Source organism: Monopterus albus, unplaced genomic scaffold (assembly GCF_001952655.1).
Source record: "Monopterus albus unplaced genomic scaffold, M_albus_1.0 scaffold207.1, whole genome shotgun sequence".
NCBI lineage: Eukaryota > Metazoa > Chordata > Actinopteri > Synbranchiformes > Synbranchidae > Monopterus > Monopterus albus.
The window spans coordinates 27,444-54,780 of record NW_018128087.1 but is presented as its reverse complement, the minus strand read 5'-3'; the positions used below and the strand labels follow the sequence as shown (position 1 = coordinate 54,780).

The following is a 27,337-nucleotide window of genomic DNA, read 5'->3' as shown; positions in this document are numbered from 1 at the left end:
TAGCAAACTTCATGCGGGCTTTCATGTGTCTTGCACTGAGGAGAGGCTTTCGTCGGGCCACTCTGCCATAAAGCCCCGACTGGTGGAGGGCTGCAGTGATGGTTGACTTTCTACAACTTTCTCCCATCTCCCGACTGCATCTCTGGAGCTCAGCCACAGTCATCTTTGGGTTCTTTTGTACCTCTCTCACCAAGGCTCTTCTCCCCCGATAGTTCAGTTTGGCCGGACGGCCAGCTCTAGGAAGGGCTGTGGTCGTCCCAAACGTCTTCCATTTAAGGATTATGGAGGCCCCTGTGCTCTTAGGAACCTTAAGTGCAGCAGAATTTTTTTGTAACCTTGGCCAGATCTGTGCTTTGCCACAATTCTGTCTCTGAGCTCTTCAGGCAGTTCCTTTGACCTCATGATTCTCATTTGCTCTGACGTGCACTGTGAGCTGTAGGGTCTTATATAGACAGGTGGGTGGCTTTCCTAATCACGGTCAATCAGTATAATCAAACACAGCTGGACTCAAATGAAGGTGTAGAACCATCTGAGGGATGATCAGAAGAAATGGACAGCACCTAAGTTAAATATATGAGTGTCACAGCGAAGGGTCTGAATACTTATGACCATGTGATATTTCAGTTTTTCTTTTTTAATAAATCTGCAAAAATGTCAAAAATTCTGTGTTTTTCTGTCAATATGGGGTGCTGTGTGTACATTAATGAGGAAAAAAATGAACTTAAATGATTTTAGCATATGGCTGCAATATAACAGAGTGAAAAATTTAAGGGGGTCTGAATACTTTCCGTACCCACTGTATATCAAATATTTCCTTTTGCCACCCTCAGTCAAATCACAGCACCTAATGAATGACTCTGTGGTAATTGGCTCTTTTTGGAGCCTAGTTCAGTTGAGTCAGATGCTCAACCTGCAGCTCATTATACCGAGTCACATAAGGTTGGGCTGTAATGGATTGGGCTGTATGTCAGTTACTATAATCCATTCATTCAATTTGTTTTGAAAACTCACCTCTGTGTACCTGCCAAAAAAATAAGTCAAGGAAATGTCCGTATTCTCTACTGAGAATAATAAACCACAAAATCTAAATGAAAGCCAGGAATTCCTACATCAACAAGGTTAGACACAGATATGGATGTGTATTACTTCAGATTATCACTGTGAAAAATCATCACTGTTCAATTTATAAACCAGCATTAATCCTAGAATACTTTGCCGGTGATATAATGTTTGATATCCATTTTTATTCAGCCTGAGTCATCAACTTCAACTTCAACTTTAGTTGGTGAGTTTCAACGTTTCCCAGATAACAAACCTCCAAGAGGGAGTGGACCTAACTTCAGTGTGCATAGGTGAAAAGTAACAGCAGCGAGACTAATAACACTGAAAGAGGGACTCGTTCCAAGTGAGAAATAGAGCACATTGTTGTGCAGTGCTTAGTGCATTATGACCTGTTGAGATTATGTAATTAATTGCTTTCTTGACTCAGAGCAACATGGACTAAAATGGTCTGTAATGAAGGGAGTAATGCATAAAAAGGAACTTTTAAAAAAGTGAATATAACTGTACATTGATTCAACCACAAGCTATTTTTTCAGGGCCAGAGAGGTAAATCAAACAAATTAATATACACGTAGGAACACCCAAAATGGGTTTGTCAATACAACTGCTTACTGCCCCAAAAATAATAATAATAAAAAAAGCATGACATATCAAAGAATAACTAAGGAATCAGATCTAGGTGTACAATAATCTTCATCAGCTGTAACAGAATAAAGGACAAGATCACAAAAACTGTACAGTACTGACCAACGGAGAGCAGAGTGCAGCAGAGAGGGGGGAGCCAACCACCTTCCCTGCTGAGAATCCCAGTTTTTAATCTGATGTCAACAGTATTTCATGCCAGGTAAAACCCTACACTGTAGTAATTTTTAATTTGCCTTCTGATTGTCCCAAAAAACACCTGCTTTGTTGTTAATTTTAGGATATATCTTAAGACAGCAAACTAAGTAATTTAGGTTTGGTCCCAATCTGCATAAAGTAGGAACCTCCCCTAATGTGCACATTGACATCATCTACAACTGTCAAAATAAAAGTATTTTGAGTGAACTGTTCTGAGCATCCTTAGCCTTTTGATGAGCTGTAGGATCGGCAGAATGTCCAGTTATACCCAGATATCTGCAGGATTAAGGCAAATAAACCAACACATTAAACAGCAGAATAAGGCCCAGCTGAATCAACATCATTCTCAAACAGTTTCAACAAAAACTGAACGTTATTTTGACATTTACGCAGTTTAAGCCCAGTGAATAACCTTAAATGGAACAAAGCTAAGAAGTAAACAGCCAGAAGCAAAGCAAACAAAAAGGAACCACCAAAAACTAAATATGTTTATTAATTTTAATTTAAAACAGGCCTTTTTCCAGGGATGAAGTAATAGGTTAACTTACATCTTATCTGCAGCAAAGTAAATGAACAAAAGTAAATAAAGCCTTGAAAACTGATGCAAACAATTCCTACAGGTGTCCCAACTTTGTTGATTTCTAACAACAACAAATTCTATCTGTACACAGTGCTGGACAAACTGTGATACTACACCCTCTGAAGCATTATTTGGAAAGAGACAGTTCACAAAGAAAGTCAGACCTTTTCAGGGATTGATCCTACTGCAGGATAATGAGCCAAACACCTCAAGGCTGCGCAGAGGAAAACGACCAGACAGTAATTTCAAATGAAGGGATGACAGAACAGTGTCCTGGCTCCAGATGAACAGTGAAAGCAAAGCAACTTAAAAGTGCAATGCAGCATTTCATTTCAGCTGTAGAAAGAAGGCCACAAGTCGGTACGGCCGTTAAATTACATTAGTAACAATTGGGGAAACGGAGGTGACCCCAGACGAAGACAAATTTTAGTAGACTGCAGCTGTAGGCTTCTCTAATGTGGGTCAAAAGAAATATTGCTGAACATCTTTGACATTTATATCTCTTGTTGTTGTGAGACGTGGTTTTCACTCTGTGCTTTTTAACCACATTTGCAGATTAACAACATCCCACAAAGATGTGAAAACTGTGAAAAATATATGGAGGGGATATTTTAGCAGTTTGTCAGGCCAAGAAAGGAGTAAGTGCTTCAGCAAATACTTCTATTAAAAAAGGTATAAACAATACAATATGTTTGGCTCTCTGTCAAGCTTGATTAGAAAATAACACTTTCACAAAAACAGGAAACCTTAAGTGTGAGAATGCATGTTGTGTTTGGACTGTAACCAAACTAATCTACCAACTGTGATCTAGAAGAACTGAACCAGATGGCAGAGAAGGACTCTCCCACAGAACAACAACCACAACAATCTATGGTGTCACTTAAGATGTTTACTGCCGAGTTTTAACGCTTAACTCATTTGATCATCAACATTAAATTGTCTTCATAGTTTGTACAATCTAATCATGTGAATGTTCATCACAGATATAAAACCATTAAGCACTGTTTCAGCTGGAACTCATAATCCCCTCTCACTGATGCTACGCTGCTTTTTTGCCCTTATGAGGAACTGGCTCTCTTTGATGGTTGAGGTTATGCAAGTTCACTCGGTACAGGCTCTGGAGTTTTGTTAATCTTTCAGGTTTATGTCTGATTTCTCCCTAGGCCTTCCGAGGGCCATTGCCAGCCACACTCACTTCATCATGTTACACAGCAGTGACAGCATGGCCTTTGGGTGTTTCCTCATCTTGTCTCTCATTGTATAATTGCACTAAACTATTGCTGAGCCAAGACACAGCTGGGTACAACAAAACTCACCTCATTTTCTTGGGATGAGTACAGCTGAGCCTATTGCTGGTGCAGGCAGCACACATCCCTGAAATGAAGAAGATTCTTCCTCGGCACTGATTACAAAAGTTGCTATCAGGCAACAGCTCCCTGCGTTTCCTCCACACATCTTCACTTCCATAACCATGGCACAATTCGGACAACACAGGGTTTTGACTGGACCCAAACACCAATGGCTTGGCCAAACAACATCACAGCAAGGTTCATTTCACATCCTTCTCCCTGTGCTTCCTATCTAAAGTACCGCATGTGTGATTTAATGAGGATCTGCTTCTAGTTTTCTATTCTCTTCGTTTTAGTAAACACACTTTCTGGAGCTCATTAAGAAAGACAAAAAGAATGTGAGACAAAGAGGGGCTACAGAAAAGGCATAAAGGTGGTAATAATGACAGCAGGCTATGTGCTGGTCAGATCTGTGAATTAAGGAAACCAACTGCTGTGGCTGGTTTGTAATTTAAAGTAGGGATCCTGAACAATGTCGGTATAAAATAAATAAATAAATCGACATTTATCCTACCAACTGATATTAACCTACTTTATGAGCTATGTGTTCAACAAGTTTTCCAACCTATACAACTCATATGGTCCTTTGTCCCTTTCCTCTCATATGACCCAAAGGAACATCTCCTGATATAGCACCCCCACGTTGGCAGGCAGAATTGCAAGGATTTTGTCAATATTAATGACAACATAGGTCACACTGGAAAGCTTTTTGGACCTTGTCATCAAGGAAGCGATTAAACATGAGGTTATGATGACAAGTGTACCAGAACTCCATCATTAAGGAGATTGTCATAAACATTAAACCGCCATGTTTTCATTTCTTTTAGGGATACAAACATCTTGGTTAGGTTTAGGAACAAAAAAATACTGAAAAACACACATTACACACTGGAGCAGAACACCGCTCACCTTGGGTGAAGTCCTGTCTTTATGTACCAGCCACCAATCCCAACCCTCCTCCTAAAGTGGACTTTGTAGCTCTATATACTTTGTCACCCGAACTTCCCCCTTTGCTTGTCATAATTATTTGCTACAGGTTGCCAAACTGTACTACATAACTCTTGGTCATAATAACCTGCTGGTAGAAATGACATGTACAGTCATTTTTTTGCTGTTGATGTATTACTCATGGAACTAGATACTAATAAATGATCTCCTACAGTGTGGTTTCAGAGGTTACCATGTGGAAAGCAACTTTTAAAAGGTACTGTCCCTGACTTCACAAATAAAATGGACTACATGACATACTAGACCTTCATCACAGCAGACATTAAGGCACATCGTAGCAAGAATGAATGTATTCCATTGTGCCAAGCTAATGTCAGCATCCTGTTATTGTGCATGCCGACTCAATGGAATGGCTTATTAGTCCACCTAATGGCCAACATATCTCCTTCTACTCAAAATGCCTACTATGGGAAGGTCTACTGAGTAGGTAATGTTCTAAGGCAGCATTTTTGTGTGTGTGTGATTTTGGACAAGTGTTTCTCATTTTTGGAAAACATTTCAGCTCTAAGTGATAGAACACATTTTAAAAACAAGAAACATGCTCACACACAGCGCTGTTATTGGAGAAGCAGATGGATTTTGTGGCACAAAAAAATTGTCTTTTGAACTCACTGTTTTCTAACAAGATATTCTTTAGCACCTTTACTCTGACTATGTCTAATTTACTTTTGTAAGGACGTACTGTAAGAATCTTTAGCAATTTCCTCTAAGACAGCAAATCACACAACTTAAACTGGCAAATAATTTTAGAGGATTAAACTGAGTTTATTAGAGACATCATTGTAGACAGTACGAGAGAGATTTACTAGCCTCAGAACAACAGGAAACATCCAACCAATGGATACAACATTCTCCTAAGGAAACAAGATCCATTTCTAACACTGGAGCCAAGTGCTGCTGTTGTGAAGGGTAAGTGTCTACTCAGTACGATCCCACTTTATAAGTGGGGTCATAATTTCCTGACACATTGTATTAGGGCAATGCAATATATGAGAAATATAACCAGCTTCCCTTCTTGTGAGGCTATTCCAGCTGATATCTTTATCTGTCACTTCCATTCTCCCTCCCATCTCATCCACTCCATACTGCGATAAGAAACCGTTGGTTCAAAAAAGAGAAAAGACTGAGCTACTGCAAAGAAATGTGTAGCTGGACAGCACTCAAGAGAGCACAAACCTCCGCCAAGTCAGCTCACTGTCCCTGTGAAGCCATCACTCCTAAAATCAATATTCCCATGATAGTTTGACCCTCATAATATGATTCCCTGACCATGAAAACCTACCCCTGGGATTTGGAATCACACTGATCTCATTATTAGTTTGAAAGTTGTTTAAAAACAAAAAGATATTTCAGTAATGGCGGCCTTCTTCAGGATCTAGCTCAGTAATCTTTGAAGATACGTCAAATCTGCTGACACCCTGCTGAGTCAGCAGAGTCTCCGTTAGAATTTGATCTTGCAAGTGTGCAGCATGATTTACCTGTATTGTCTCACAGTAGTGAGTTTTCTGTGAGCCCTATAAATTTGAACATTCTGGATCACCACAGCTGGAACATTACTTGGATGCAGCTCATACTCTGGTGTGTGGTAGATCTTATGTAGATCTTAATGTGCTATTTTTATCCAAGCATTGTAGGCATTATGCATGGAGTTAGAAGCAGAAATACTGAGATTGGCCCCATCTCATAATGGTGAAGAATCGTCTAAAAATTCCTGGATCCAGATGGTGATCAGGATAGGCAGCAAAATCTAATGGATTGTTCCGTGGGCCAATAAAATTTCAGCATTTTTCATCATTTTCAGTTATGCTGTGAAAAAACACCAACCAACAGACAAACCAACAAATGCTAGTAAGAATATTACATTAACATTAAAGATGCAAAAAATAGCAATAGTAATTGGATCTTTGATAAACCAAAGAGAATGAAATTTACCTCACTGGATTTGTAAACTACAGTTTTGATTCGAAAGAGAGTCATAATGGTCAGTTGGTTGTTATGAAGGTATGTCTGTGCTAAACATCTGTTAAATAAGTAAACACCTGCCATCACTAGTATACATACAGGTTTTGTAATGTTTCACCCAGCTGAAGCTGGAAATCACATTGTTGTCCTCCTCTTCCTTGTCTCCTTGTCTAATACTTTCACCCCATTGAACTCTTTGTTAATCCCTCTTCCTATCCAAAGTTCCCATTGTTCATTCCCAAATGCACTGCCATATCAGAGTCAGAGTCAAATATATGGAATTATTCCAGCCCTGTTGATCTCTCCATGTCTTGGTTTTCCATGACTGTGGAACTATATCTCTCTGTGGCTGGCATGTATCCAGTCTGTCTGGCCAGAGACATGTTCGAACTCTGAACAAGACTTTACTGTCTCTTGGCCTCTGCTGACTTTGGTGACAGGCTGTCTTGTGCAGACTGGGACAGAGGAGCCAGCAAGTGGCTTGGCCTGAGACTCTCTGCTTATAGTACAGTACCAGGTACAATCCCAAAATCAGATAAGGAGACATATTGCTCCATGGTGCTAACACAACAATAGGAGGCAAGTAGCTCAATTAATGAAGTTGTGTAAACTCGCAAAAAAAAACAAACAAACAAAAACACACACACACACACACACACACACACACACACACACACACAATAAAATGTGTCTCTCTCACCAGCATATAGGCAGACACACTGTAAATTCACATGAGCCTGACTGCTGCAGACACACACACACAGTGATTCTCTCTGATATTTCTGACAGATTAATGTGTTAATATAACCAGAGATGGTGGGGTACAGTGTCAGACACCGGTGTTCAACAGCTTCAGAAGCCTCTGAGTCCCTGTTTTCCTGGGCTGACCTCCTGGTACAGTTGGACCAGAGGAAAACATGCTTTCAGATATCAAACATTTATGACTCCAGACAAAGCCTTGTATCGCATGCCACATCTGGCATAATTATATTTATAAAAATAACAAAGATAAGAGGAGGCAAATCAAACCCAGCCTCTTTCAGAGCACTTACTTGTCTGCTCAGTGAAAACCAAATTGGAGTTTCCTTTCATCACACAAGAGCTTTCTGGCGTTAACAAACAAGCAGTCGTTCTCCCATGGAACAAGAGTCGGCCTCTGTCCAAAGTGTTCGACCTCTCTCCATCCCTAATGTTTCTGAAAACAAAAGGCCATTCTGGCATGTTAAAACTCACAAACTGTGAAGAAAAATACTCTGCAAGATGCAGTAATTTCCCTCTCTGACCTATAGTGTAAGAACAATACGTCTCTCAAAGTGAAGCTATCCTGATCCTGATGCATATTTTCACAGACATGATCCATCTGGATTTTTCAGTGAGGTGTAGTCAGGCATTTGCCAATGATAAGGAGAGAGAAACAGCAGAAGCAAAAGATGCGCAGGATAAATATATCTTACTATTCATTATCAGTCTGCAAAAATGCTGCGCTGTATGATAGTCTTCGCTGGGCAGAAGTAGTCTTGATGTTATTGGATCACCTACAGCTTGCACTAAAGAGTAGATACTCAATGACTTGTAAACTTGTAATGAAATTAGTTGTTCACTTAGTCCAAGAGATCACAGAACTCACTGGATAATGGTTCCGGCTCAGACACTTAATATCTGCAAGTAAGACTGGATGTTTATACCACTGTGGCTCATAAAACAGTCATGGCCCCCTAGTCATCCAACATGATTTCTTGCAGACCATCCATGCACACACACACACACACACACACACACACACACACACACACACACACACACACCTATGAATACCACAACCCTAGTGTAACAACAAACACTGATAATACCACCCTTCAACTGAATTATATCATGTCTAAATTTTAAGTAATAAAAAATACACGGGAATGTCCCATACCTTATAAACCTTGCACAGGCAGTGATTTCCAAATGAGGGCCACCTTCTATGAGGCTGCTTGTAATAGACACTAAAATTAGAGATCATTAGGATTTAAGCCTTCACTTTTCTGCCTTTAAGTCGCCTATTAGGTATAAAATGTATCAGAGTAAGCTAAATCACTTTAGTTAAATCTTCGATTACTTTTTTTTGTTGATTCGGGTCCTTGTCACGATGCACCTGCTTTACTCTTTACATGAAGAGGTGTGGTGACCTGTCAGCTGAGGCGCACTGAGTCACAGCACTGAGTCACAGCACTGTGACTCCACAGTATTTGGACTGGGTTGCATTGGCTACGTTGTTGAGTTAACACATGCGCCCAATGTACTCATAATGAAAGCAGCGGAGAAGCATCAGAAAGCATCTTCTGACTCTTTTTAAGCAGTTTCCCCTTCACGTCATCACGTAATTCATTTTCAGGACATCGACGCACGCGCGTTTCAATTAACACAAGGCTGCGGGTGATCAATAAGATTAGACAACTTACCTACGGCGTTCAGTTGGAAGCCTTCGATCGGTCCGAACTGTCAACTTTTATGGTTTGTTTTTAGGAAACTCGCCGACCAGGCAGCATGTCTGTTTGTAAGCTACCCCTCCCCTCTCACACATCTGGTCCTAAACCGAGCACCTCCCCTCCCGGCAGATTCAGCTGCGCTCTGCACACCCACTTCTCCCACTTTTTACTACTTTAGTCAAGGGATTCCCTGCTGGTTCTGATTCAACTGTCATTCATTTCTTTGAATCGTCAGTTTAATAAAGAATGTATGGACCTATCCCTCTATTCCCGGGTGGCATAACATCAACATCCAGCGCGTGTGCAGCTCTTTAAAAGCTTAGTGATTAAGACGTTAAGATGAATAACATAACAAGAGAACCAACCAGGAGAGAAAATGCTGCATTAAACAATATTAGTGCCAGAGATATAGAATAATGGCCTATATCAGACACAACTAAAAGTTCCTACTGGGAAGCAATGTTGTAAATGGCATCATTCAGAGAAATCATACCAGCACATAAATGTAAATGATGTAATTGCATCCCCTTTAACCCACATAAAAATAATGGAGCTGCTAATGCATTACTGTGATAACTAGGGGTGGAAAGCACCTGTAGTTTTAGGTATTGTCAGTTACAGTATATTTACACATGTGTGAACAATTTCACATTTCTGTTCTACCTGGATCACCCTCCTTTTATATCATTTTTACTGCTTACATTTATATATTTATTAGCCTATATACTAGTAAAATGTGTGTGAATTTTAGTGCTGTGGGAAGGAGAGATTAATGGAGTAATATAAAGCATATACAAAAAACCCCCAACTAATATGTGATCAAGAAGTATATTTTTTAGCAGTTTTTGGTATCTTTTATTAACTACTATAAAGGGGCAGTTAGATTACTGTCTATAGTGATAATGTTCAGGCTTTCATCATCCCAAACAGTGACATTTAGTAGCTTGTGCCATATTATGACGCATGTAACAACAGCTACAGTATGTTGCCAAGCTTCTACTGGCTCCAGCCCAATAGTTGCTGCAGTAATTTAATATCTATAAAGTTAGATGCTGTGTTGACATGCAAAAAATCAAAGGGTAGAGATGTATCTAAAGGAAAAGTTTCCATTGTTGCCCCATGACCTTTTCAAATGTTCAGCAAGTGAGAGACACAAAAAAGTGTAAACTGTAAAGCTCCTCCTTTGGTGTAATCTGTCCACTGGTTCAAGATAGATCCATTCTGGCTGTTCTTGGGAGCTTTGTTCCCCCAAGATTAACAATGGCTGATTTATGATCCTGGAGACACCCTGTGTTTGGACATTTTTGCTCCAACAAATATGTTCACTCATCATAACATAATCCTGAGAACTCCTCCGGCCCTGTTAAACATTTGAGTGGAGGGGGGAGTCATGCAGTAGTCAAAGCCATGCATGTAGCAGGAGTTGGTACTTTTATGTAGTAACAAATGCCAGCCAGAGCTGCTATCGCTGCAGGAAAACACAGAGCTGCTAAGGGAAAGATATGCTGCCTGGTCTCTGTCCATCACTCTACTCCTTCTCCTAAAACATGCATTCCACTTCCAAACAATCTCATCTCACCATCTATCATCCATTTCAGTTTTCAGCAGGTTATCTTAGATGCAGCCTGAGAGAGGGCCCATCACTATGGTAACCACTCCAGCTCCTGGATGGAGCCCAGAGCTGTAAAAATGAAGCCCAAGAGGCTGTTATGAACAGGGTCTGTTTCCTTCCAAGTCCAAGATTTAATGAAGGGGTCACTGGGGGTAGACGGTTGTCCAGGCCAAGATTTGGACTGAGTCACATCAAGATTATTTTAAAGGCAAGGGCCCTCTAGTCTATTCCATGAAATGTTAGCTCAGTGTGGAATTTAAAGGGGAGTAAATGGACTTTAACACAGCTTCCAGAGAAGAGACAAAAACACAAGCTGAGTGGGAGGGCAGAGAGGGGAATGGATAACATGAAGAGCCAGTGTAAAGGGGGTCAGAGACAGCAACAACAGACTGAAGGAAACAAGAGAAATCAGCCAAGACCACTGGTGTTTTATCAAGTTAATTTTGTCGCCTGGTTCTTTCCCCAAAATACACTATTACATCACACCAAGCCTGGGAAACTTCCCCAAACCAACACATAGCCTCAATGTCTTTTTTGTGACTACAGATAATTTATCAGTAGTGGAGCATCACTCCAACACAGCCCATTCTGTCTGTGCTGACAGGAAAATAACAATCATTTAGTGGATTCTGAAGAAATGTCTGGATCAATTGTTATAATGAGGACATATTAACTTTTTTGGCAAAACCTTTGTTGAGACCAAAACCTATTTTTTCTGTCTCCTTTGTTAGGACTGCTGACAATACAGTAGCCTAATTGTATGGTTACTTACTTCAAAAAGAGTAACAAAAATAGCTCGGGTGACCTAGAAAACAAACTATTATTTCACGCTTTCCTCAACTGTCTGCATGTTGCAGATGAAAGCACTGTCATGTCTTGGGTAATTTTGAAGCCATTTTGATGACACGGTTGATGGAAATAAAGTGAGAATACAGAAAGAAAATAAAAACACACTTTTATTCAACCGCAAACATGTTTTATTCACATGAATGTATCTTACATAGAGACAAAATGGGGGAAATAAACAACTTCAAGGCTTCCTCTGTATTCTACAAGCAGCTTGTACTGTATACCACTGTCATCCGGCACTTTTGTTTCATGTTGTTCTACCTCTGAAATTAAATATCCCCCAAAATTTTGGCATGTTACAATTAGATAAATCAAACAAACAAAAAAAGCTGTGTAGCTAAAGCAATATGATAACAAGCAGAAGAAAGAAATGAAGGCATGGATAACAGCTGGGAGACACAGTATGGACAGATTCATGTAGAGGGACAGGAAACTGAATGAATTACAACATTGCTACTTTCCACTGCAGTCCATCGTGACAAGAAATGACGAGTACTGGTTGTTTGAGGTGGGGTTCAGAGGTTTTTACAAACCCTCACGGGTGTTTCAGGGTTAGCCAAGCAGCTTAACTCCAAATAACTCCACTATTTTCCCAAGTTGGTGTAAACAAGCGTGTATGCTGATGAAGTGGCAGGCTGATGGACTGCATAAGCAGCATCCTCCCCTGGATAGACAATAATCCCACTGTGTATTCTGTGGTGGGCCAGGCCATTCTGGTGATGAAAACACCAGAAAGACCACAGTTGATTTTGGAGTATCACTGTCTTTTCAAGTTCTCTGTGAACGTTTCCACATTGCAACATCTGGCCGGTAAAAGACTGAGATTGTATGCATTAGTTAACCTCCTATGTTCTACTGACACTCATCAGGCCATGCTGTGGGGCAGAGTTCTGAGTTGTGCTGAACTGGATGTGGGCTTTCAGGTGGCCACAGAGGTGACGATCTGGACCACCTCACCATTCTCTCCGTGGATAGCACCTTCGATGGCTTCTTTCACCTCCATGTCCGCCTGCAGGGCTGGGGCCAGCTCAGCAGCCTGGGACACATGGAAAAGAGAGGACAGGGAAGACATACAAGAAATGTTCACTAAGTGTGTAGAATGTCCTTTGTGCTAACCAGTGTAATTCATAAGACGCTGCAACACAAGCGAAATGCGTTTTCTGTGAACTAAATGACTGCCATATGGTAACCTCCGAGAGACAACCACAGTGAATGGCCCAAAGACAGAATGAGCAGAGGAATGAAGTGAGATTAGAGAGGATAAGAGATAAGAGAAGACAGAGGAAGACAGTTGGTGAAAGGAATGAGAACAAAAGTAGAGACAGATAGAGACCTGACATTGGATGAGCCATTTGTATTTGAATGCTCTGTGACTATCCCTGTAGTGGGTGTAGGACAGAGTGAGGCATTGTGTGGGTAAAAAAAAAGAACCCTTAAAAGATGAGAGGTTCCTGACTCTGTCCTGGATGATGACCATGAAGAGTGACTCATTCCTTCCTCGACTGCACGCCAAAGGCTCCCTCAAACACACCTGCAACACTTAATCCTCCCTCCAGCCCAGCATGCTGTCACTAGACAACAGTGCCGAGCAGACCACAGCAGCAAACACAATGTGACAACACAAGAGGCTCACATAGTGTAAATGCTGGCTGTAAACACGTCAAATAAAACTCATATGAATCTGTTCCATTTATTTTGTTTGTGCTTAAACCAGATTGTTAGTGCTCTGTAGTCCCTCCGTTACAGCCGAGCAGAAGATAAACCAATCAGATTTAAAATACAGCCACCAGTTTTTAACTATTTGCTGAGAAGCCCCTTGGAATACCGAAAAAAAGAAATCAGTGTATTGCCCCCTTCTTAATCTAGTTGGGGTAATGGAAACTATTCTATAAAGAGAGAGGGAAAAATGTGAAGATAAATAAATACAAAAGCCTAAGTAATTTTTCAAGAACTTGTATAAATGCTTCCGTATGTTTGGAAACAGATGAGAGCTATTCTCTCAATTCTCAATTCTCGATTCTCACTTCTCGCGATTCAGCACAGAAAAAACAGCCATCCCTCCTCTCTTGACATTGAACTGAAAGTCAGTAACGTTTACACTGACCTCAAAACCCAACTGTGATAATAACCCACACTGTACCAGGCAGGCCAAGCCAAGTATCTCTGCTCCCACACTGGCTACTTGACTCAGTCATTCTTTGCAGTGTGCCTTTGTTGCCATCCTTTCTTGCATCAGAGCTTGCCTTGTGATCAATTATAGGTTGTTTAGATCTAGGTAGATAGTCGCTTGGCAAAGTCCTTTAGGGCACACCTGAAAAACTGAAGAACAGTCTACTTGAAGATATTCTACATATCTTAGCACCAACCTATTTTCTTAGCACATTGTCATTTTTCGTCTGAGGTGTAATGAAAGTCTGCTTCTGACAAGTTTTTACAAGTTCAACAAGAGGTTTCATTTTGCTGCATGTGCCCTTACTGAACCCAAACTCCCCTGAACAGAAAGCTGATGACTGTGTTGATTTTTTTTTTGTCAAAATCTGTGTACAATCAAACATTAGGGGATAACTTAGCTCTCATTAGACCTCAAAATCTATTCAAATAAATCAGTTGAGTAAACAAACATTTTGTGCTGTGCCAAGTGACTTGGAGCCCAGATTTGAGAATACAGTGCATGGGGTAGCAATTATTGTGCATGCTCAGAAATACACAAATAAATTGTGTTTTAGGGTGTATCAGTGTGTGTGTATGATCCACACCCAAGAAATTTAATCAGTTTAGGATGTTGTAACTACCTCCCCACTCACAGAGGCAAGGATCCAATTTCCTAGACAACTGCAAACAACAAAATGACAACAAGATAGGGAGAGGGCAGCGTCTTAACAAGGAAATCCTAAATCCTGATGCATAGCTGGTCAGCACATCTGCTATCTGCATGTCTTGCAGGGAGGCAAACATGATCAATCACATTACAAAGTCTGCAAGGAGATCTTTATCAGGACAGACTTTACGTAGCCATAAATCATTTGAGGTTTTCTCTGTTTATACTATTACAACACAACAAAGACTTGACTCACATCAGGACTAAAGGGTATCTACTTTAGCAAGTAACTTGAAGAAAAGCAGCAGTAAGGAGAAAATGTGATATTCCAGCAGAGAAAATAATAGAAAAGTGCTGTTCTTTTATACCCCTCACAGTTACAGTGACCACTTCAAAGGCTGCTGTGCTGTGGGCCTGTGCACAGGCCCGATTCCACATGTGGCTGGTGCTCAACAAGCTCAATCATCAAGGGATTTTAGGCATATTTACTAATTACTACTCTTCTCCTTGTAACGCTCCATCCACTGCACTTTATCATGTTAAATTACTGTTTGTCCAAACACCCGTCAAAAGCTAAGCGCTTTTTATTTAAGCAAAATTATGACAACATTGGAAAGGGAGACCCATTGTACTTGCAAGGAGTTGAGCTAAATTGCTGAAATTACACTCAGATTTCTATTTCAACATTACAATAATTGTGAATGAAATATTACAGGATATATTCTGTCTCGTTATGAAGTTAAACAAACCATTACAGTACCAAATACGGCAGGTGTTATCCTCAACAACCAGACACTTTGGCTGGCAGTCAGCACATCATTTCTCAAAAGAAGAAACAAAAAGAAAAGGAAAAATGGCTGGATCCCTAAACTTCGCAAAATCATAGTGAATAGCCAGAATGTTCTTGTCTCACACACAAAACTGTGCTTTGGAGTCTTGGCAAAAGCACATTAAGCCATTGTTTTAGTTGAAGGAAAGATAGGTGGACAGGCGATGTGAGTTCACCAGCTGTCAACAGCCAATGCTTACAAGCTCAAAGGAGCATTGTAGCAAGAAAACCTTTATCACTGAGCTTAGAAATTGGTATCCTGTGCCACTACCAGGCAGCTGAGCCTTGTCGGATAGTTTCAGCAAGATGAACGAAGACTCTTACGCGATGATCACATCTGCACAATTCACATGGGTGACCAATAAGGACTGAAAGGTGACAAGTTTGCATCCCTGTGAAATACTTAAATGTGCAGGGTGAGAAAAGGGCTAATAACAATAGAATGATTAGGAATTATTTGTTGGCATCGCCGAGAATGAGAGAGTTTCTCCCCAGTTTTCCAATACAAATAAAGAATGGCACCAATTTAATGAGACAGGTGCAAAACCAGGTAGATTTTAAAATAATCTTTATATTTGCACCTAAATTAAAACATACTTTCATGTTTTATATTTTTCTACATTGTAGCAGAGACAAATTTCAAATCACGATGTAGGTCAGTTATCAGCAATAAACATGAACTTCTATTGTCATGAAATTATGCATTTGAGAAACAAAAGCACTGGATACACCTCAGAGTACTAAAATACATAAAATCATGGGGCTTGCATCCTTTGGCTGAGCACTGAATGTGCCACAGAGATTAATGCTGTCAGTGAAGGTCTGATTACTGGCCTGAGTACTTCAGACTAAGGAAAAGAGGTGGAGAACACAGCAAATTATTATGCATTGGTTAAAAACAAACACATGTAAAGTGGAACAGACTTAGATTAGTACTAGGGTCTGTTTCATGTCAAACAAACAAGAGCTGCATAATGCAGCACTGGTAATGAGTTACAACCTGTGTCTGTGGACAAGAGCCTGCATGGTGCGTGTGTGTGCTGTTTTACCTGTACTGTGGCTGTGTGATCTGCAACAGGGGCTAGCTGGACATACTGCACTTGGATGTCAGGGGGCAGAGAGGACCCCTCTACTGCTGTGGCGCCTCCATCAGCTGATGCCACCGCTATCAGCTGAGCTCCACGCAGCACCTAGGGCACACAAGGAGGGAGAGGTCAAAGAAAACTTGTTAACCATCACTGAGATTTTCTGTCCATTGTCAGTACCATGCACAGTCAGTTACTTTGCACTCATTTCTACATAAGAGTGTAATACATCCGAATCCCCTCAATCAGTTTTATCCAGCCACGTTTAAAAAGCAACAGTCTGGTTCTCCAATGGTCTAAAGTGCACAGCACTGGAAACAAAGACCAAATTAAAACAAACAGCAGAAAGCCTCATTTATGTCCTATCTCATGTGTTTATATTCTTTTATTGATTATAACCATCAATGTGTACAAGCATGGTGTCACATAAAAGAAACAAGTAACTCTGCGGCAAGGAAAGAGTCATGCAGTGGAATCTGGTGATGTAAATAAACATTTCATCACAGCTGTTCTGACTCCTTTGCATCCCATCCCCTGTTTATACATCAAGTTGGAGAGGAACTTTCAGTTCAGGTCCATTCAGTTCAATTAGATTTTAACAAGTTGTGTATTCCTGGGCTTCATAACACGATATGAGAGATAATTTATTATTATGGTTTAATATCAAATTTACACAGAAAATAAAGGAATTGGCAGAGAACAGCCAGTGAGACATCGCAAGGGGATCTTTATCTCTCACAGTGCAGAAACTCAGCAGGGTGACAGAGCTTTCAACGCACTGATTACAGAGCAGTGCAATTCAGCTGGAATGGGTATTCCTATAGTTTGTTGAGGCTGTTCCTATAAATAAGACTGTACCACAAATGCAGAAAAGTGTGTGTTTGCACTTGTACAAGGTCTCACACACACACACACTCTGGGATTAGCAGAGCACTGCTGTTAATTTGGATAGTATAACTCTCATGTGACAACAGAAGTACAAATTAATGTACAATCATCTTGTTAAACACAGAGAAAGACAGATAGACGAAAACATTTTGTGCTCGTGCATATCCACTTTCAAATCAAATCAAATCAAATTTTATTTGTATAGTGCCAAATCACAACAAAAGTCATCTCAGGACACTTTACAAAGTAAGGTCTAGACCTTACTGTTATCAATATTTCATCAGAAATAGGTCAGAGAATCCTCTGTTGTGGCCCACAGCTTCCTATCAGAAAGTGTACTGGGTTACTGGTTTGAATTAAAAGGCATTCCTACATGAACTGAAAGCATGGTCTCATTTGTATTTTTCCCAGTTTCACAGCCTTGGACTAAAAACACAAGCCTCATCAGTGTGTCCTGTCAGGCAGGTTTTGTATGTATGCTGTCTTTGTGTGCTTTCTCTGCTACGTTACTGTACGTGAGGTCTCTGTCTCAGTCTTCTTCCAGCTGCAGCTGGTGCTGGGACTGGCTGAGACATGCTCAGCAGACATTAGACATTTAAGGGAGAATATGCAAGCCTGCAGAAAAACCCAAACCTCACAAACCCCAATTACAGATGATGTCTTTTGCCCCCTAACCCTTCCAATTCCAGAGTCCCACACTGCCTCCTAAACCCCGAGTCCAACCTTTGCTTTGAAGTTCTGAGCTAGTGACAAGCCCCAAAGGTTCAGTTAACCTCCCAGTACCCGCCAGTTTGCCTCATCATCCAAGACATTTTGCCAGTTTCACCACAAATTCTGCCGCCTCATCACCATAAAGCAGCAGGCCCAGACGGCCCGATGGAAGCTATTAGTGTAAGAAGTCTGCCTGACTCACGCAATCAAACAACCAGGACACTTGAAGCACAAACATGGATCGAGACTGGATGAGTTAGACTCTTAACATAGCAGAAGACTGTTCCAGCTATGTAAAATGAATCAATGTTTGATGACACATAAAGCCTTGCTGTTTTCAACTGATTGTGACCATGACTGTGACTTAGAAGCAACCTGGGGACCACTGCTGTATGGTGGGTTGACTGGATGGGCGCTATTTTAATCCTGAAACTTACCTCGGCTTTTCTAAATTTTATATATTTGAATGAATTATTCACAAATAATAAATAATACACGGAAAAGTGTTTACAAAAAAACAAAACAAAGCAATGATTTCTATAGTGGACCATGGACCACAGTTTGAAAACCCTGGGCTTAAAGGTAAAACGGGGACCTCAGCTGGCAAAACAGTAAAGACTCACATTTCTGTAAGTTTGTGTTCTGTTTGTTCAACAGCTGTTTGACAAACTGCTCATACAGTCTCCATTAATGGCACTATTTGTTGCACACATGATTAACAAGCATTGTGGTCCTTGACACACTTTGCTCAGCTGTGTGTGATGAGTTCAGCACCGACCTCGTGTAAACAGTGACTGACGCAGTAAAAAAATACACTGGAAAAGCAGAGCAGAATGAACCACATCAGCTCTTCAAGTTCTGCTGGATTATGAGCGTGGAAGGCTCCAGGTTATAACTTGTTAAGTTCCCATGGTGGAAAAACACTATTATTGACACATGACCTTCGGACAGGCCAGGCTAGCCATCAGCACCTGCTCCCAAGGCTTCATGCTAAGTTAAGTGAACCATCTTCTAGCACCAGTGAATGACTGTATTTCTCAAAATTTCCAACTATTCCTTTAAGGCACACACAAAGTAAATTGCTAAAGTGGGCATCATTCCACGAAGACTAAAACCATGCCAACAGTCCACAGTCAGTTATATCATTTAGAACAGCAAGAAACCAAAAACACAACCAGCTGTTTAAGTGTTTCTTCATGGCAGACATCCACAAAGATGCATCTTTAACCCCACATTTCATCAGTGTTTTCTTATTATAAATAAAACGTGGTTTCTTCCAAGCGCTCATCTGTGTGCAGTCGTATGTGTGTGTAAACTCAAATATAATGATGTCTGTACAGTTCAACTAGTGTATCTAAATGTACAATTACCGTTTTAAAGGATGGTATGGCTGACACTTGAGATCATAAACATTTGTCTCACTCAATTAGATTCTCAACATCCATTTGAGAGCAGTTGGCATTCTCAGCTGTGAGGAGCAGCACACAGAGGCTCACACAAACATTTACAGAGTTGGAACGGTATGCGAGATCTCTGCAGTGATTACGCAGGAACTTCTCGGGTCCACATCCTGTCCCATGACTCGCCTTGTCAGAACAACTCGTCTTCATTATGCGGGTGAAATACTGTCACACTTGGCTTTCAAGTATGAGTCAGTCAAAACCAGTATCTATGCTCCAAAGATTCACAGAAGCTGCTCAGAAAGTACACTCTGAGTGTACTCCCTATTAGAATAAATTATAGATTTATTTTTGTCTATTATTACCTCATCATTGCAAGTTCAGCTAAAACGCTTATGAGCATTGTTAAGCAATACTGAGAGTACTGATGATAATTACCTCTCATTCAGCTAATAGGTTATAATCATCATTAAGCCTGTTGGCAATGATGCAAAAACAAAAACAATTACAGAACGGTATCAAGGAGGAAGAAAATGATTCAGCTTATACATATTTTTTGAATCAACAACAAATCAAGGTTGTTATTAGAAGCTAAGACATTATAAAACAAGATGAGAAGTATTTGAAGGGCTTTCTTCAAAAAGTCATGTCCCCTGACACTGGAGAAACTACAGTCTAGCCCAGTATATTAGATTTGACATATTGAGCTCAGTTCCTCAGAAACAGAGGCCATCAGCACATCTCACCGTTGACCTCACAGATTTAGGGATTGGGACCCTTAAATAATCGGCAGGCCAATCCTATGCTGGAAGGTCAAAGAAGGCTTTGATTCTGCAGAACAAAACTGGAAAGGGGAGTGCTGAACAATCAGGAACATTTTAAATTCTCTGCAGGCTTTGCTAGCTGTCAAGGCCTTGAGAAAAGGGGGAACAAACAAAATAAATTTTTTGCTGATGCTGTAATACAAGTAATTGATCCAGGATACAAACACACACAATACACAGCACAAAAATGAACAACAACAGCTTAATACAAAAAACATTCATGATTTCAAGACAACAAGCAACTGAATAAACAAAGTTTTTTGACCCAGTTCTCATCTTTGCTTGTCTGAGTATTATATAGAACTATTTAAACTTGAACAATGAAGATGTAGAGAAAATACAGGTTGTTCATCAACACAACAAAACTCACTTATTCCCACCTCTGTCCTTTCTAACAGTCTCACAGTAATGCATCAAAAAAACAGCATGCTTTCACAGTGCACATACAGTACTTGGTGCATGCTGGCACTGATTCCCAGGCTCACAGGAGGTCTCAGTTAAACTCAGCTGCACATCGGATGCTACAATGAGTCACCCACTTAGGGTGCATGTGTGTGTTTGTGTCTGGGTATGTTTTTAAAGATTCTGCTTTACCTCAGCTGTAATCAAAGCACACTGGAATCCCCCATAACACAAGATCCTCCTTTTAAAAGAAACAAAAGTCTATACAAATAAGGGCTACCTCCTCCTCCTCCTCCTCCATCGGACCTGAAAACAAAACAGGGAAATGAAAAAAGAAACATATGGACCATGAGTGGTTGGAACTTCCTCTAATCTTCACAGCCGTCAACAACATCTGCAACTGCCAACCGTGGACAGATGTTTGGGCAGAAACACTAGCTCCGGGTGGAAAGGTAGGGTGGGAACTAAGATCTGGCTGTGACTGGGCTGTAAAGATGCCCAAAGACACCGCGGTGCTCTGAGCGCTTGTTTAGTGTGGACTGGGAAAATGAACACACTGGCCTAAATATTGTACATCTCACTGCAGTCATTAACTCTCTTAGTTACATATGCCTTTTATTTGACCTCTGAGTCTGAGGACTATTCTCATTTCAGCTGGGTCTCTGCTCATAATACAACTGCAGAGACGACAGAAGACTTGTGATACAAGCTGAAGAATGTCAGATAGTTAAAACAGAAGTCAAAAAGAACCATGTTTTGTGTCTCTGTGGTTTGTGAATTCACTCACTTATTTGGAGCTATATGTTCAGACTTTTGACATGTGATAGCACTGTGCATTACTGATATATCCATTTCCTGTCCACAAATTATTCATTCAAATCCATCTTTGGTAGAAATTCTATATTCATGGCCCATAGCTTCACATCTCAACCCGAACCCTGACACTCTACAAGAGGGCTCAACACCTGCATCTAATAAAACCCTCTCTTGCATCCTTTGCTCCACAACTCCCACAAGCAGATTGGGAGTCGGATTCAGGCACGGCTCACAGGAGGTTTCATGACAAAACCAGCTTGACTTGAATTCTGATCCAGAACCAGCAAATCAAGAAGGGGATGATGACAAAAATAACAGCCATAATTAAGAGTCAGACCCCTTAGAAACAAAAAAGGAATAAAAGTGCACTTAAGGTTTTCAATGTTCTCTAGCACACATCCAAACTTGGCCTGTCTCACTGACAAAGGCTTTTACAGTGTTGTATAATTTCATGATTGAAAATTATGACTTCATCGTGTTTCCAAATACCTTGTGTAATGCCGTGGATGGAGCCAAAAGAGATGATACACACAGGTCGTATAACTCAACTAACAAAATATCACACCACACAAAATACTCATATTAATAAGTCATATAATCTGTTGTGGAACTTACAAATGCACATTGATGGAGGCTGAGAGTTTCCTGACACAACTGGCAAGTTACTGGTACTTGCCTTTAAAAACCCAGAAACAAATCAAAAGGCATTAGAAAGTGGACTTTAAGACTAAATATGTCCAAATGACCTGAAAACAACCTTTTAAACTGCTCGCATGAGCCCCCAGATGACCTCTTTTGAAGAGGATTCAGTGGTTCCTAAGCTCAAACACACTTATCACCTTTAATGCACAGCAGCCAAGAATCCATCAGATTTACTACAAATCCCAGCTCTACCGTGAAAGACATCTATCATCTTCCATCAGCATGCTGCACACTGGAGTCTTGAACTCACTGAGACATCACATCTATCACACATTATAACTTTTATTGCTACCAACATTTGCTAGAATTATTAAAAGAACAAAACAAATCAAACCATTCAGAGGACTCTGTCATGCAACATCCAGCTCAAACATCTGTCTTGTCCTTTCTCTGGCTTATTAGTGGTTAAATAATTATCTTAATGTCCAGAAGAAGGGCTGGTCTGTAAATGTATTTAGTTGGCATTTTTAACTTTCAGCTGTCATTTTGCAATCATTCCCACAAAAACTAGTTTTATTGTTCCCCAAAACTACTAGTGATGCTGTTTTTCTCCCCAGAACATACTAACACTGTATCCAACTCACTTCACGTCTGTGTGATGGAATGATGGAGAATGTACTGATGGTAACACTGAAAATGTTTCTAAAACATCTGGTCCCTACTTATTCACACAGTCAGTGACCCTAGGCTCTGTCCACAAAGACAAAAGGAAACACCACTGGTAGTAACCTCCTCTGCACCGCTTTAAAATGCTGACCTACAAACACATACACACCAACACACACATTCAGAACTAAGGACTCCCCCAATCTGTGGCCCTTTATCTCCGGGCCTTGATGCCACAAGGACACAAAGCAGAGCAAAACCTCTTTGAAATGGGATCTACTACTAGACCTCCAAATCCAAGACTGCTTACTTATACTAAACATTGGTCATAAAACATCTTGCTTGTATCTTTTCATCTCATTTTTGCCCTCTCCTCCTGCTGTGAATCACAGGAATCTGAACAACCACTTAAACACTAGGAACAGCATTCTTGAGCAGAGAGAGAGAAACAGGACAACTGAGTAACTTGGGCTGCACGCCAGCAGTTTAAATCACACCCTGATTCTGTGAAGTTAACTCTACAGATTGTTCAAGCATCTGCTTTATGTGTAGGAATGACAAATGCAAGAGATACTGTCCAAGAACGCCAGACGTTTTCCGAAGCTAATTGACAGCAGACATCAAAAGAGACGATGCCTGTAAGAACATCAACACTTGCAGTACAACATGAGCTCATCCATCCATTCCCTCTTCATCTCATCTTTATTATCTTACTTCATCCTCTCACATTTCCCCATTTGGCCCTCTTTTTCTTAACCTCTCCTTAATCAACTCATCTAGGATTTTCCTCTCCTTCTCTACACCATCATTCTAACACAATGTTCTGCCGGTATTTTTTTTCTAGCCCTGGACCAGTTCTGTGCTTACAGGGTGGCCAGAGGGACCAGAGCTGAGCTGGACTCTGTTCTGTTCTGTGACCCAGTTCCCACATTGACCATGAACAATGCACAGATGCATCGTAACATGTGATGACAGGAAGGACTGGCAGAGGGGAATAGTGAGGTCTGGAGGAGGGTGAGTTCAGGCTCTTGACAGTCAAGTCTGAAGCCCCCAGTGGGCGGCATTCAAGTCTATCATCAGTAAATGATGCAGGCGGATGACAGAATCAGTAAATTTGCTAAAGCTTTATAGCGGTCTCTTGGGATGTGCTAGATTTATTAGGCTGACACTGCATAAGTTTACGGTAAAGCTCTCTTGTCGGGATAAACCTCACTAAACAGTGGAACTACTGCTTCTCTGTAGGATTTAGAGGTAGACTGTTACTTTCTTTCTCTGATACTGTATTTACAAGCAAAAAAAATGGGTAGGAGAAAAGAGGGAGGGGGGACATCCAGGGCCACTGTGGGCACATCGTGTTTCCCTGAGCAACCAGAGAGCACAACCCTCTGCTTTGTTTTTATGTGGCACCTGGTATAATGCATTTGTTTAACAGTGTTTTTGTCTGGTTCACGGCTCAACTGGTGGTGTTTCCAATCATGATTGGGACAAAACATCTCTTCCAGACGGTCTCCCTTTTTGGATTTCCTCTCCCTCATGTTTTTACTTTCTCCCCTTCTTCTCATCAGTTTCTTCTTTCATCTTCCAGGGCTGCATATGGTCAGCATAGCACACACAAAGAAGGGCACTACAGATAAGAGCCTATGATAGACAGGGAGAGCAGTAAAAGATCAGTGACTTTATAGTTTCATGCGTCTGCTTTCTCTTCCCTCTGCATTTTTATAGACCACCAGAGAACTTTGGATTCAGTTTTCTTAAGACTTTCAGTTCACTTAACTTTCAGTTAAGTTCAGCACTCAGCTGGCATATACTGAAAAGGAAGCAGACACGCAAAAATTTTGCAGCCAAACTACACAGATTCAATGTGTACATGTGGAGTTAGAAAAACTCACAAAGTGAATAGCAAGATGTGTATAGCACACTTTTCTGCTCATTGCATGCAGCAAATCTCTAGTGGCAATACAGAGGGGGGTGATTTGTGGAGGATGATGGACAGAGGGCAGACAGAGAGGTCCGTCTGCAGCAATCCCAACATTTTAACACAGCCAGTCCCCTCAAATATAAAGACACCTGAATTTATTCTGCTGCCAAAGCTAGACCAGGGGTATGAACAAAACCCCAAATTCTCCCACTTATCTCTTACTGAAAAATATCTAGTTTAAATGTACTGTATTCATGGTAACCAAAGTATGCATAGGAATTAGTTTACTTAGCAAGCATCAAGATTTACTCAAACACTGACACACATAACTAAAAAGCTGTGAGCAAAAGTCTTATCATTTTCATTTTTATCTGCAAATGCGTTAATTTCCAGATCAAATAATCACACGGGGGAAAAAAAATCCATTTTACAAATGCCGTCTTGCAGAACTTTGTATTAAAAATGCATAACACAAAGCGCTCACATTCTCTCCACTGTAATACAACCAATAGCCACAATGAATTTAATCTCATGTCAGAAATGTGACACTTGAAAAAAAAACTCACTGCTGAAAGAGAAAGCACATCAGCATCATAAAGACAGTATGACCCTGGTCTGTGGAGAACATTATGCTCCTTAAGCAACGGCCTCATAAACACAAACACAGCTAAAACACAGAGCCAAACTAGAATGGTGTACCGATTTTTATTTTCCATCATATAAAATCTGTCTTGTTGAGAAAAACCAGCATCCCCGTTCTTCTAAGAACAGTTGCTCCTCAAGACCAGACAGAACTGACAGGACAACGCCAACCATAATTTAAAATATGAGAAATGCGAGCCAAGCCACTTTGGAAAGTGGATTTTGTTAATGGATCTCAATGGAAAAAGCACTATAGAGAGACACAAAATAAGCATGATGCAGATAAACAAGGAATAAACAGGAAGAACAGGGAGAGCAATTAAGAGACCCTGACAGAACCACAGAGTGCAATAACATCTGTGTGAAACTGTTAAACCTTCAAGTGCCATAACTTATCTTTGTTTGTGTAATGGATCAAAATGCAGCCAAGATTTGACCGGAGAGCGTAAACATCTGACAGTTAATGTGACCTAGTGTGAGTGGATGTGGCAGATGGCCTTCAAAAGACAGGTGTAACCACAGCTATACCACGCAGGGAAGATGAAAAAAGAAAAGAGTGAAACGGGGAATGAAAAAACTGCCTCCGAGAACAGAGAAGAGGAGACAGAGCTCCTGTGTGATGAATTGCGTACGTTAGGTTACACTAACATAGCCTCAGCACTATCCTGCCAGATTACAAAAACAGTGACATCATACATAGCCTATTTGATGTAGGCCTCTCTGCAAACATGCAAATTAGACATTAAAGAAAACACACATCAGGATCAACTCTGATCTATATTGTCTTTGTCTGAGGTTCTTAACATTTTCTGGTGAAAGATATACTGAAGCCAACACAATAAACACTAAATATGTCATTTGTATGCAACCATATCTGGTCAGAGAGCTTTCTCTCTCTCAGTAAGTGCTAGGACTACTGTCATACTTGCTCGTTTCCCTCAAATGTCTGTGTTCTTTCTGGGATTCATCAGATTTAAGAGCCGACCTAAGATTTCCCTGCTCTCCACTCCATGAGAACACACAAATGAGGAAATGCTGCCACTGTAATGCACCACTGTATGTGTGTGAAAAGCTCGACCTGCAACATGAGGTTTAAAGAATAGGTCATTGGGTGTTTGTTCTGGCAATTCACTCATATCATTTTACAGACTCAAAAAGAATGAATTAAAAGAAAGGGAAAATAAAACAGCTTTTTATTGGACTAGGCTCCCAGACACTGCCAAGGGAATAGAGGCCTTTGTCTAGTTTTTATTTCTTGCATCCTGAGATGCTTTGGTGAGTCCACAAAGTAGTTTCAAACAGGGCATTTCTTAAGGTGTGTATGGCACAGCACACATCCCATAGAACAGTTTAACTGGATAAAGCTGATGGAAATCTGCAAAAACAGTTCATATAGTCTGTGAAGTGATATGAGCAACTGCTGGAAATGTGTGTTGTGGGACAAAAACTAAATCAAACCCTGTCTAACACTTGTTGCACGATCCTACTAGACCGAAACAAAAGAATGCTGCTGTCAGGCTCAGCAGCTGGGTCATCTAAGGACATAAGAATGCGCACGTGTGTGTGTGTGTGTGTGTGTTTATGATTGTGTGTGGGTGTGAGAAGGAGCAGGAAGATGTGTGGTGATTACCTTCAGCAAATAAAAACACACAGAGCCAATAAAACAATGCAAAAAAAAAAACTTAGAGAAAGCAGATGCCTTCACACATCACAAATGTGTGTGCACAAATAGCTAACGGTGCCTTTAACCAATGAGCAAAGTGGGTAATTGAGCTCTGAAGCACAATATAAATGGTTCCAGTTAGTGGGCGGCCTGTAACTCTTTCTTCACCCCAAATTCTTGCATATTACTTTACACAGAATAGGTGCCAATTGACTTGACACCCTAATTGGGTCACGAAATGTTTTTGCCTAAAATTGAAATAGTTTAGTAATTATACCGCTAATTTTCTTAGGCAGTCAC

The 27,337-nt window shown here is 40.6% G+C and overlaps 2 protein-coding genes across 7 annotated transcripts in view; both read right to left on the bottom strand.

The window, feature by feature from the left end:
- znf469 (zinc finger protein 469) overlaps positions 1 to 9,322 on the bottom strand; it is a 195,997-nt gene extending 186,675 nt beyond the window's left edge. For 2 of the 4 annotated variants that reach the window (XM_020618542.1, XM_020618545.1), the window contains exon 1: positions 9,246 to 9,322. The gene's annotated coding sequence lies outside the window, so the exon portion shown is untranslated. Of the gene's footprint in view, positions 1 to 8,719; positions 8,790 to 8,902; positions 9,117 to 9,245 lie in introns of those variants that run through there. The other 2 variants (XM_020618541.1, XM_020618543.1) reach the window with 2 other exon arrangements.
- A 2,523-nt stretch (positions 9,323 to 11,845) lies between these two features.
- The window catches only part of banp (BTG3 associated nuclear protein), a 33,532-nt gene continuing 18,040 nt past the window's right edge, over positions 11,846 to 27,337 (bottom strand). For 2 of the 3 annotated variants that reach the window (XM_020618552.1, XM_020618551.1), the window contains exons 12-13: positions 16,430 to 16,570; positions 11,846 to 12,769 (exon numbers count right to left, since the gene is read on the bottom strand). In XM_020618552.1, the coding sequence (XP_020474208.1) occupies positions 12,653 to 12,769; positions 16,430 to 16,570 (258 nt within the window). In that variant the 3' untranslated portion in view covers positions 11,846 to 12,652. Of the gene's footprint in view, positions 12,770 to 16,429; positions 16,571 to 19,879; positions 24,453 to 27,337 lie in introns of those variants that run through there. The other variant, XM_020618553.1, reaches the window with a different exon arrangement.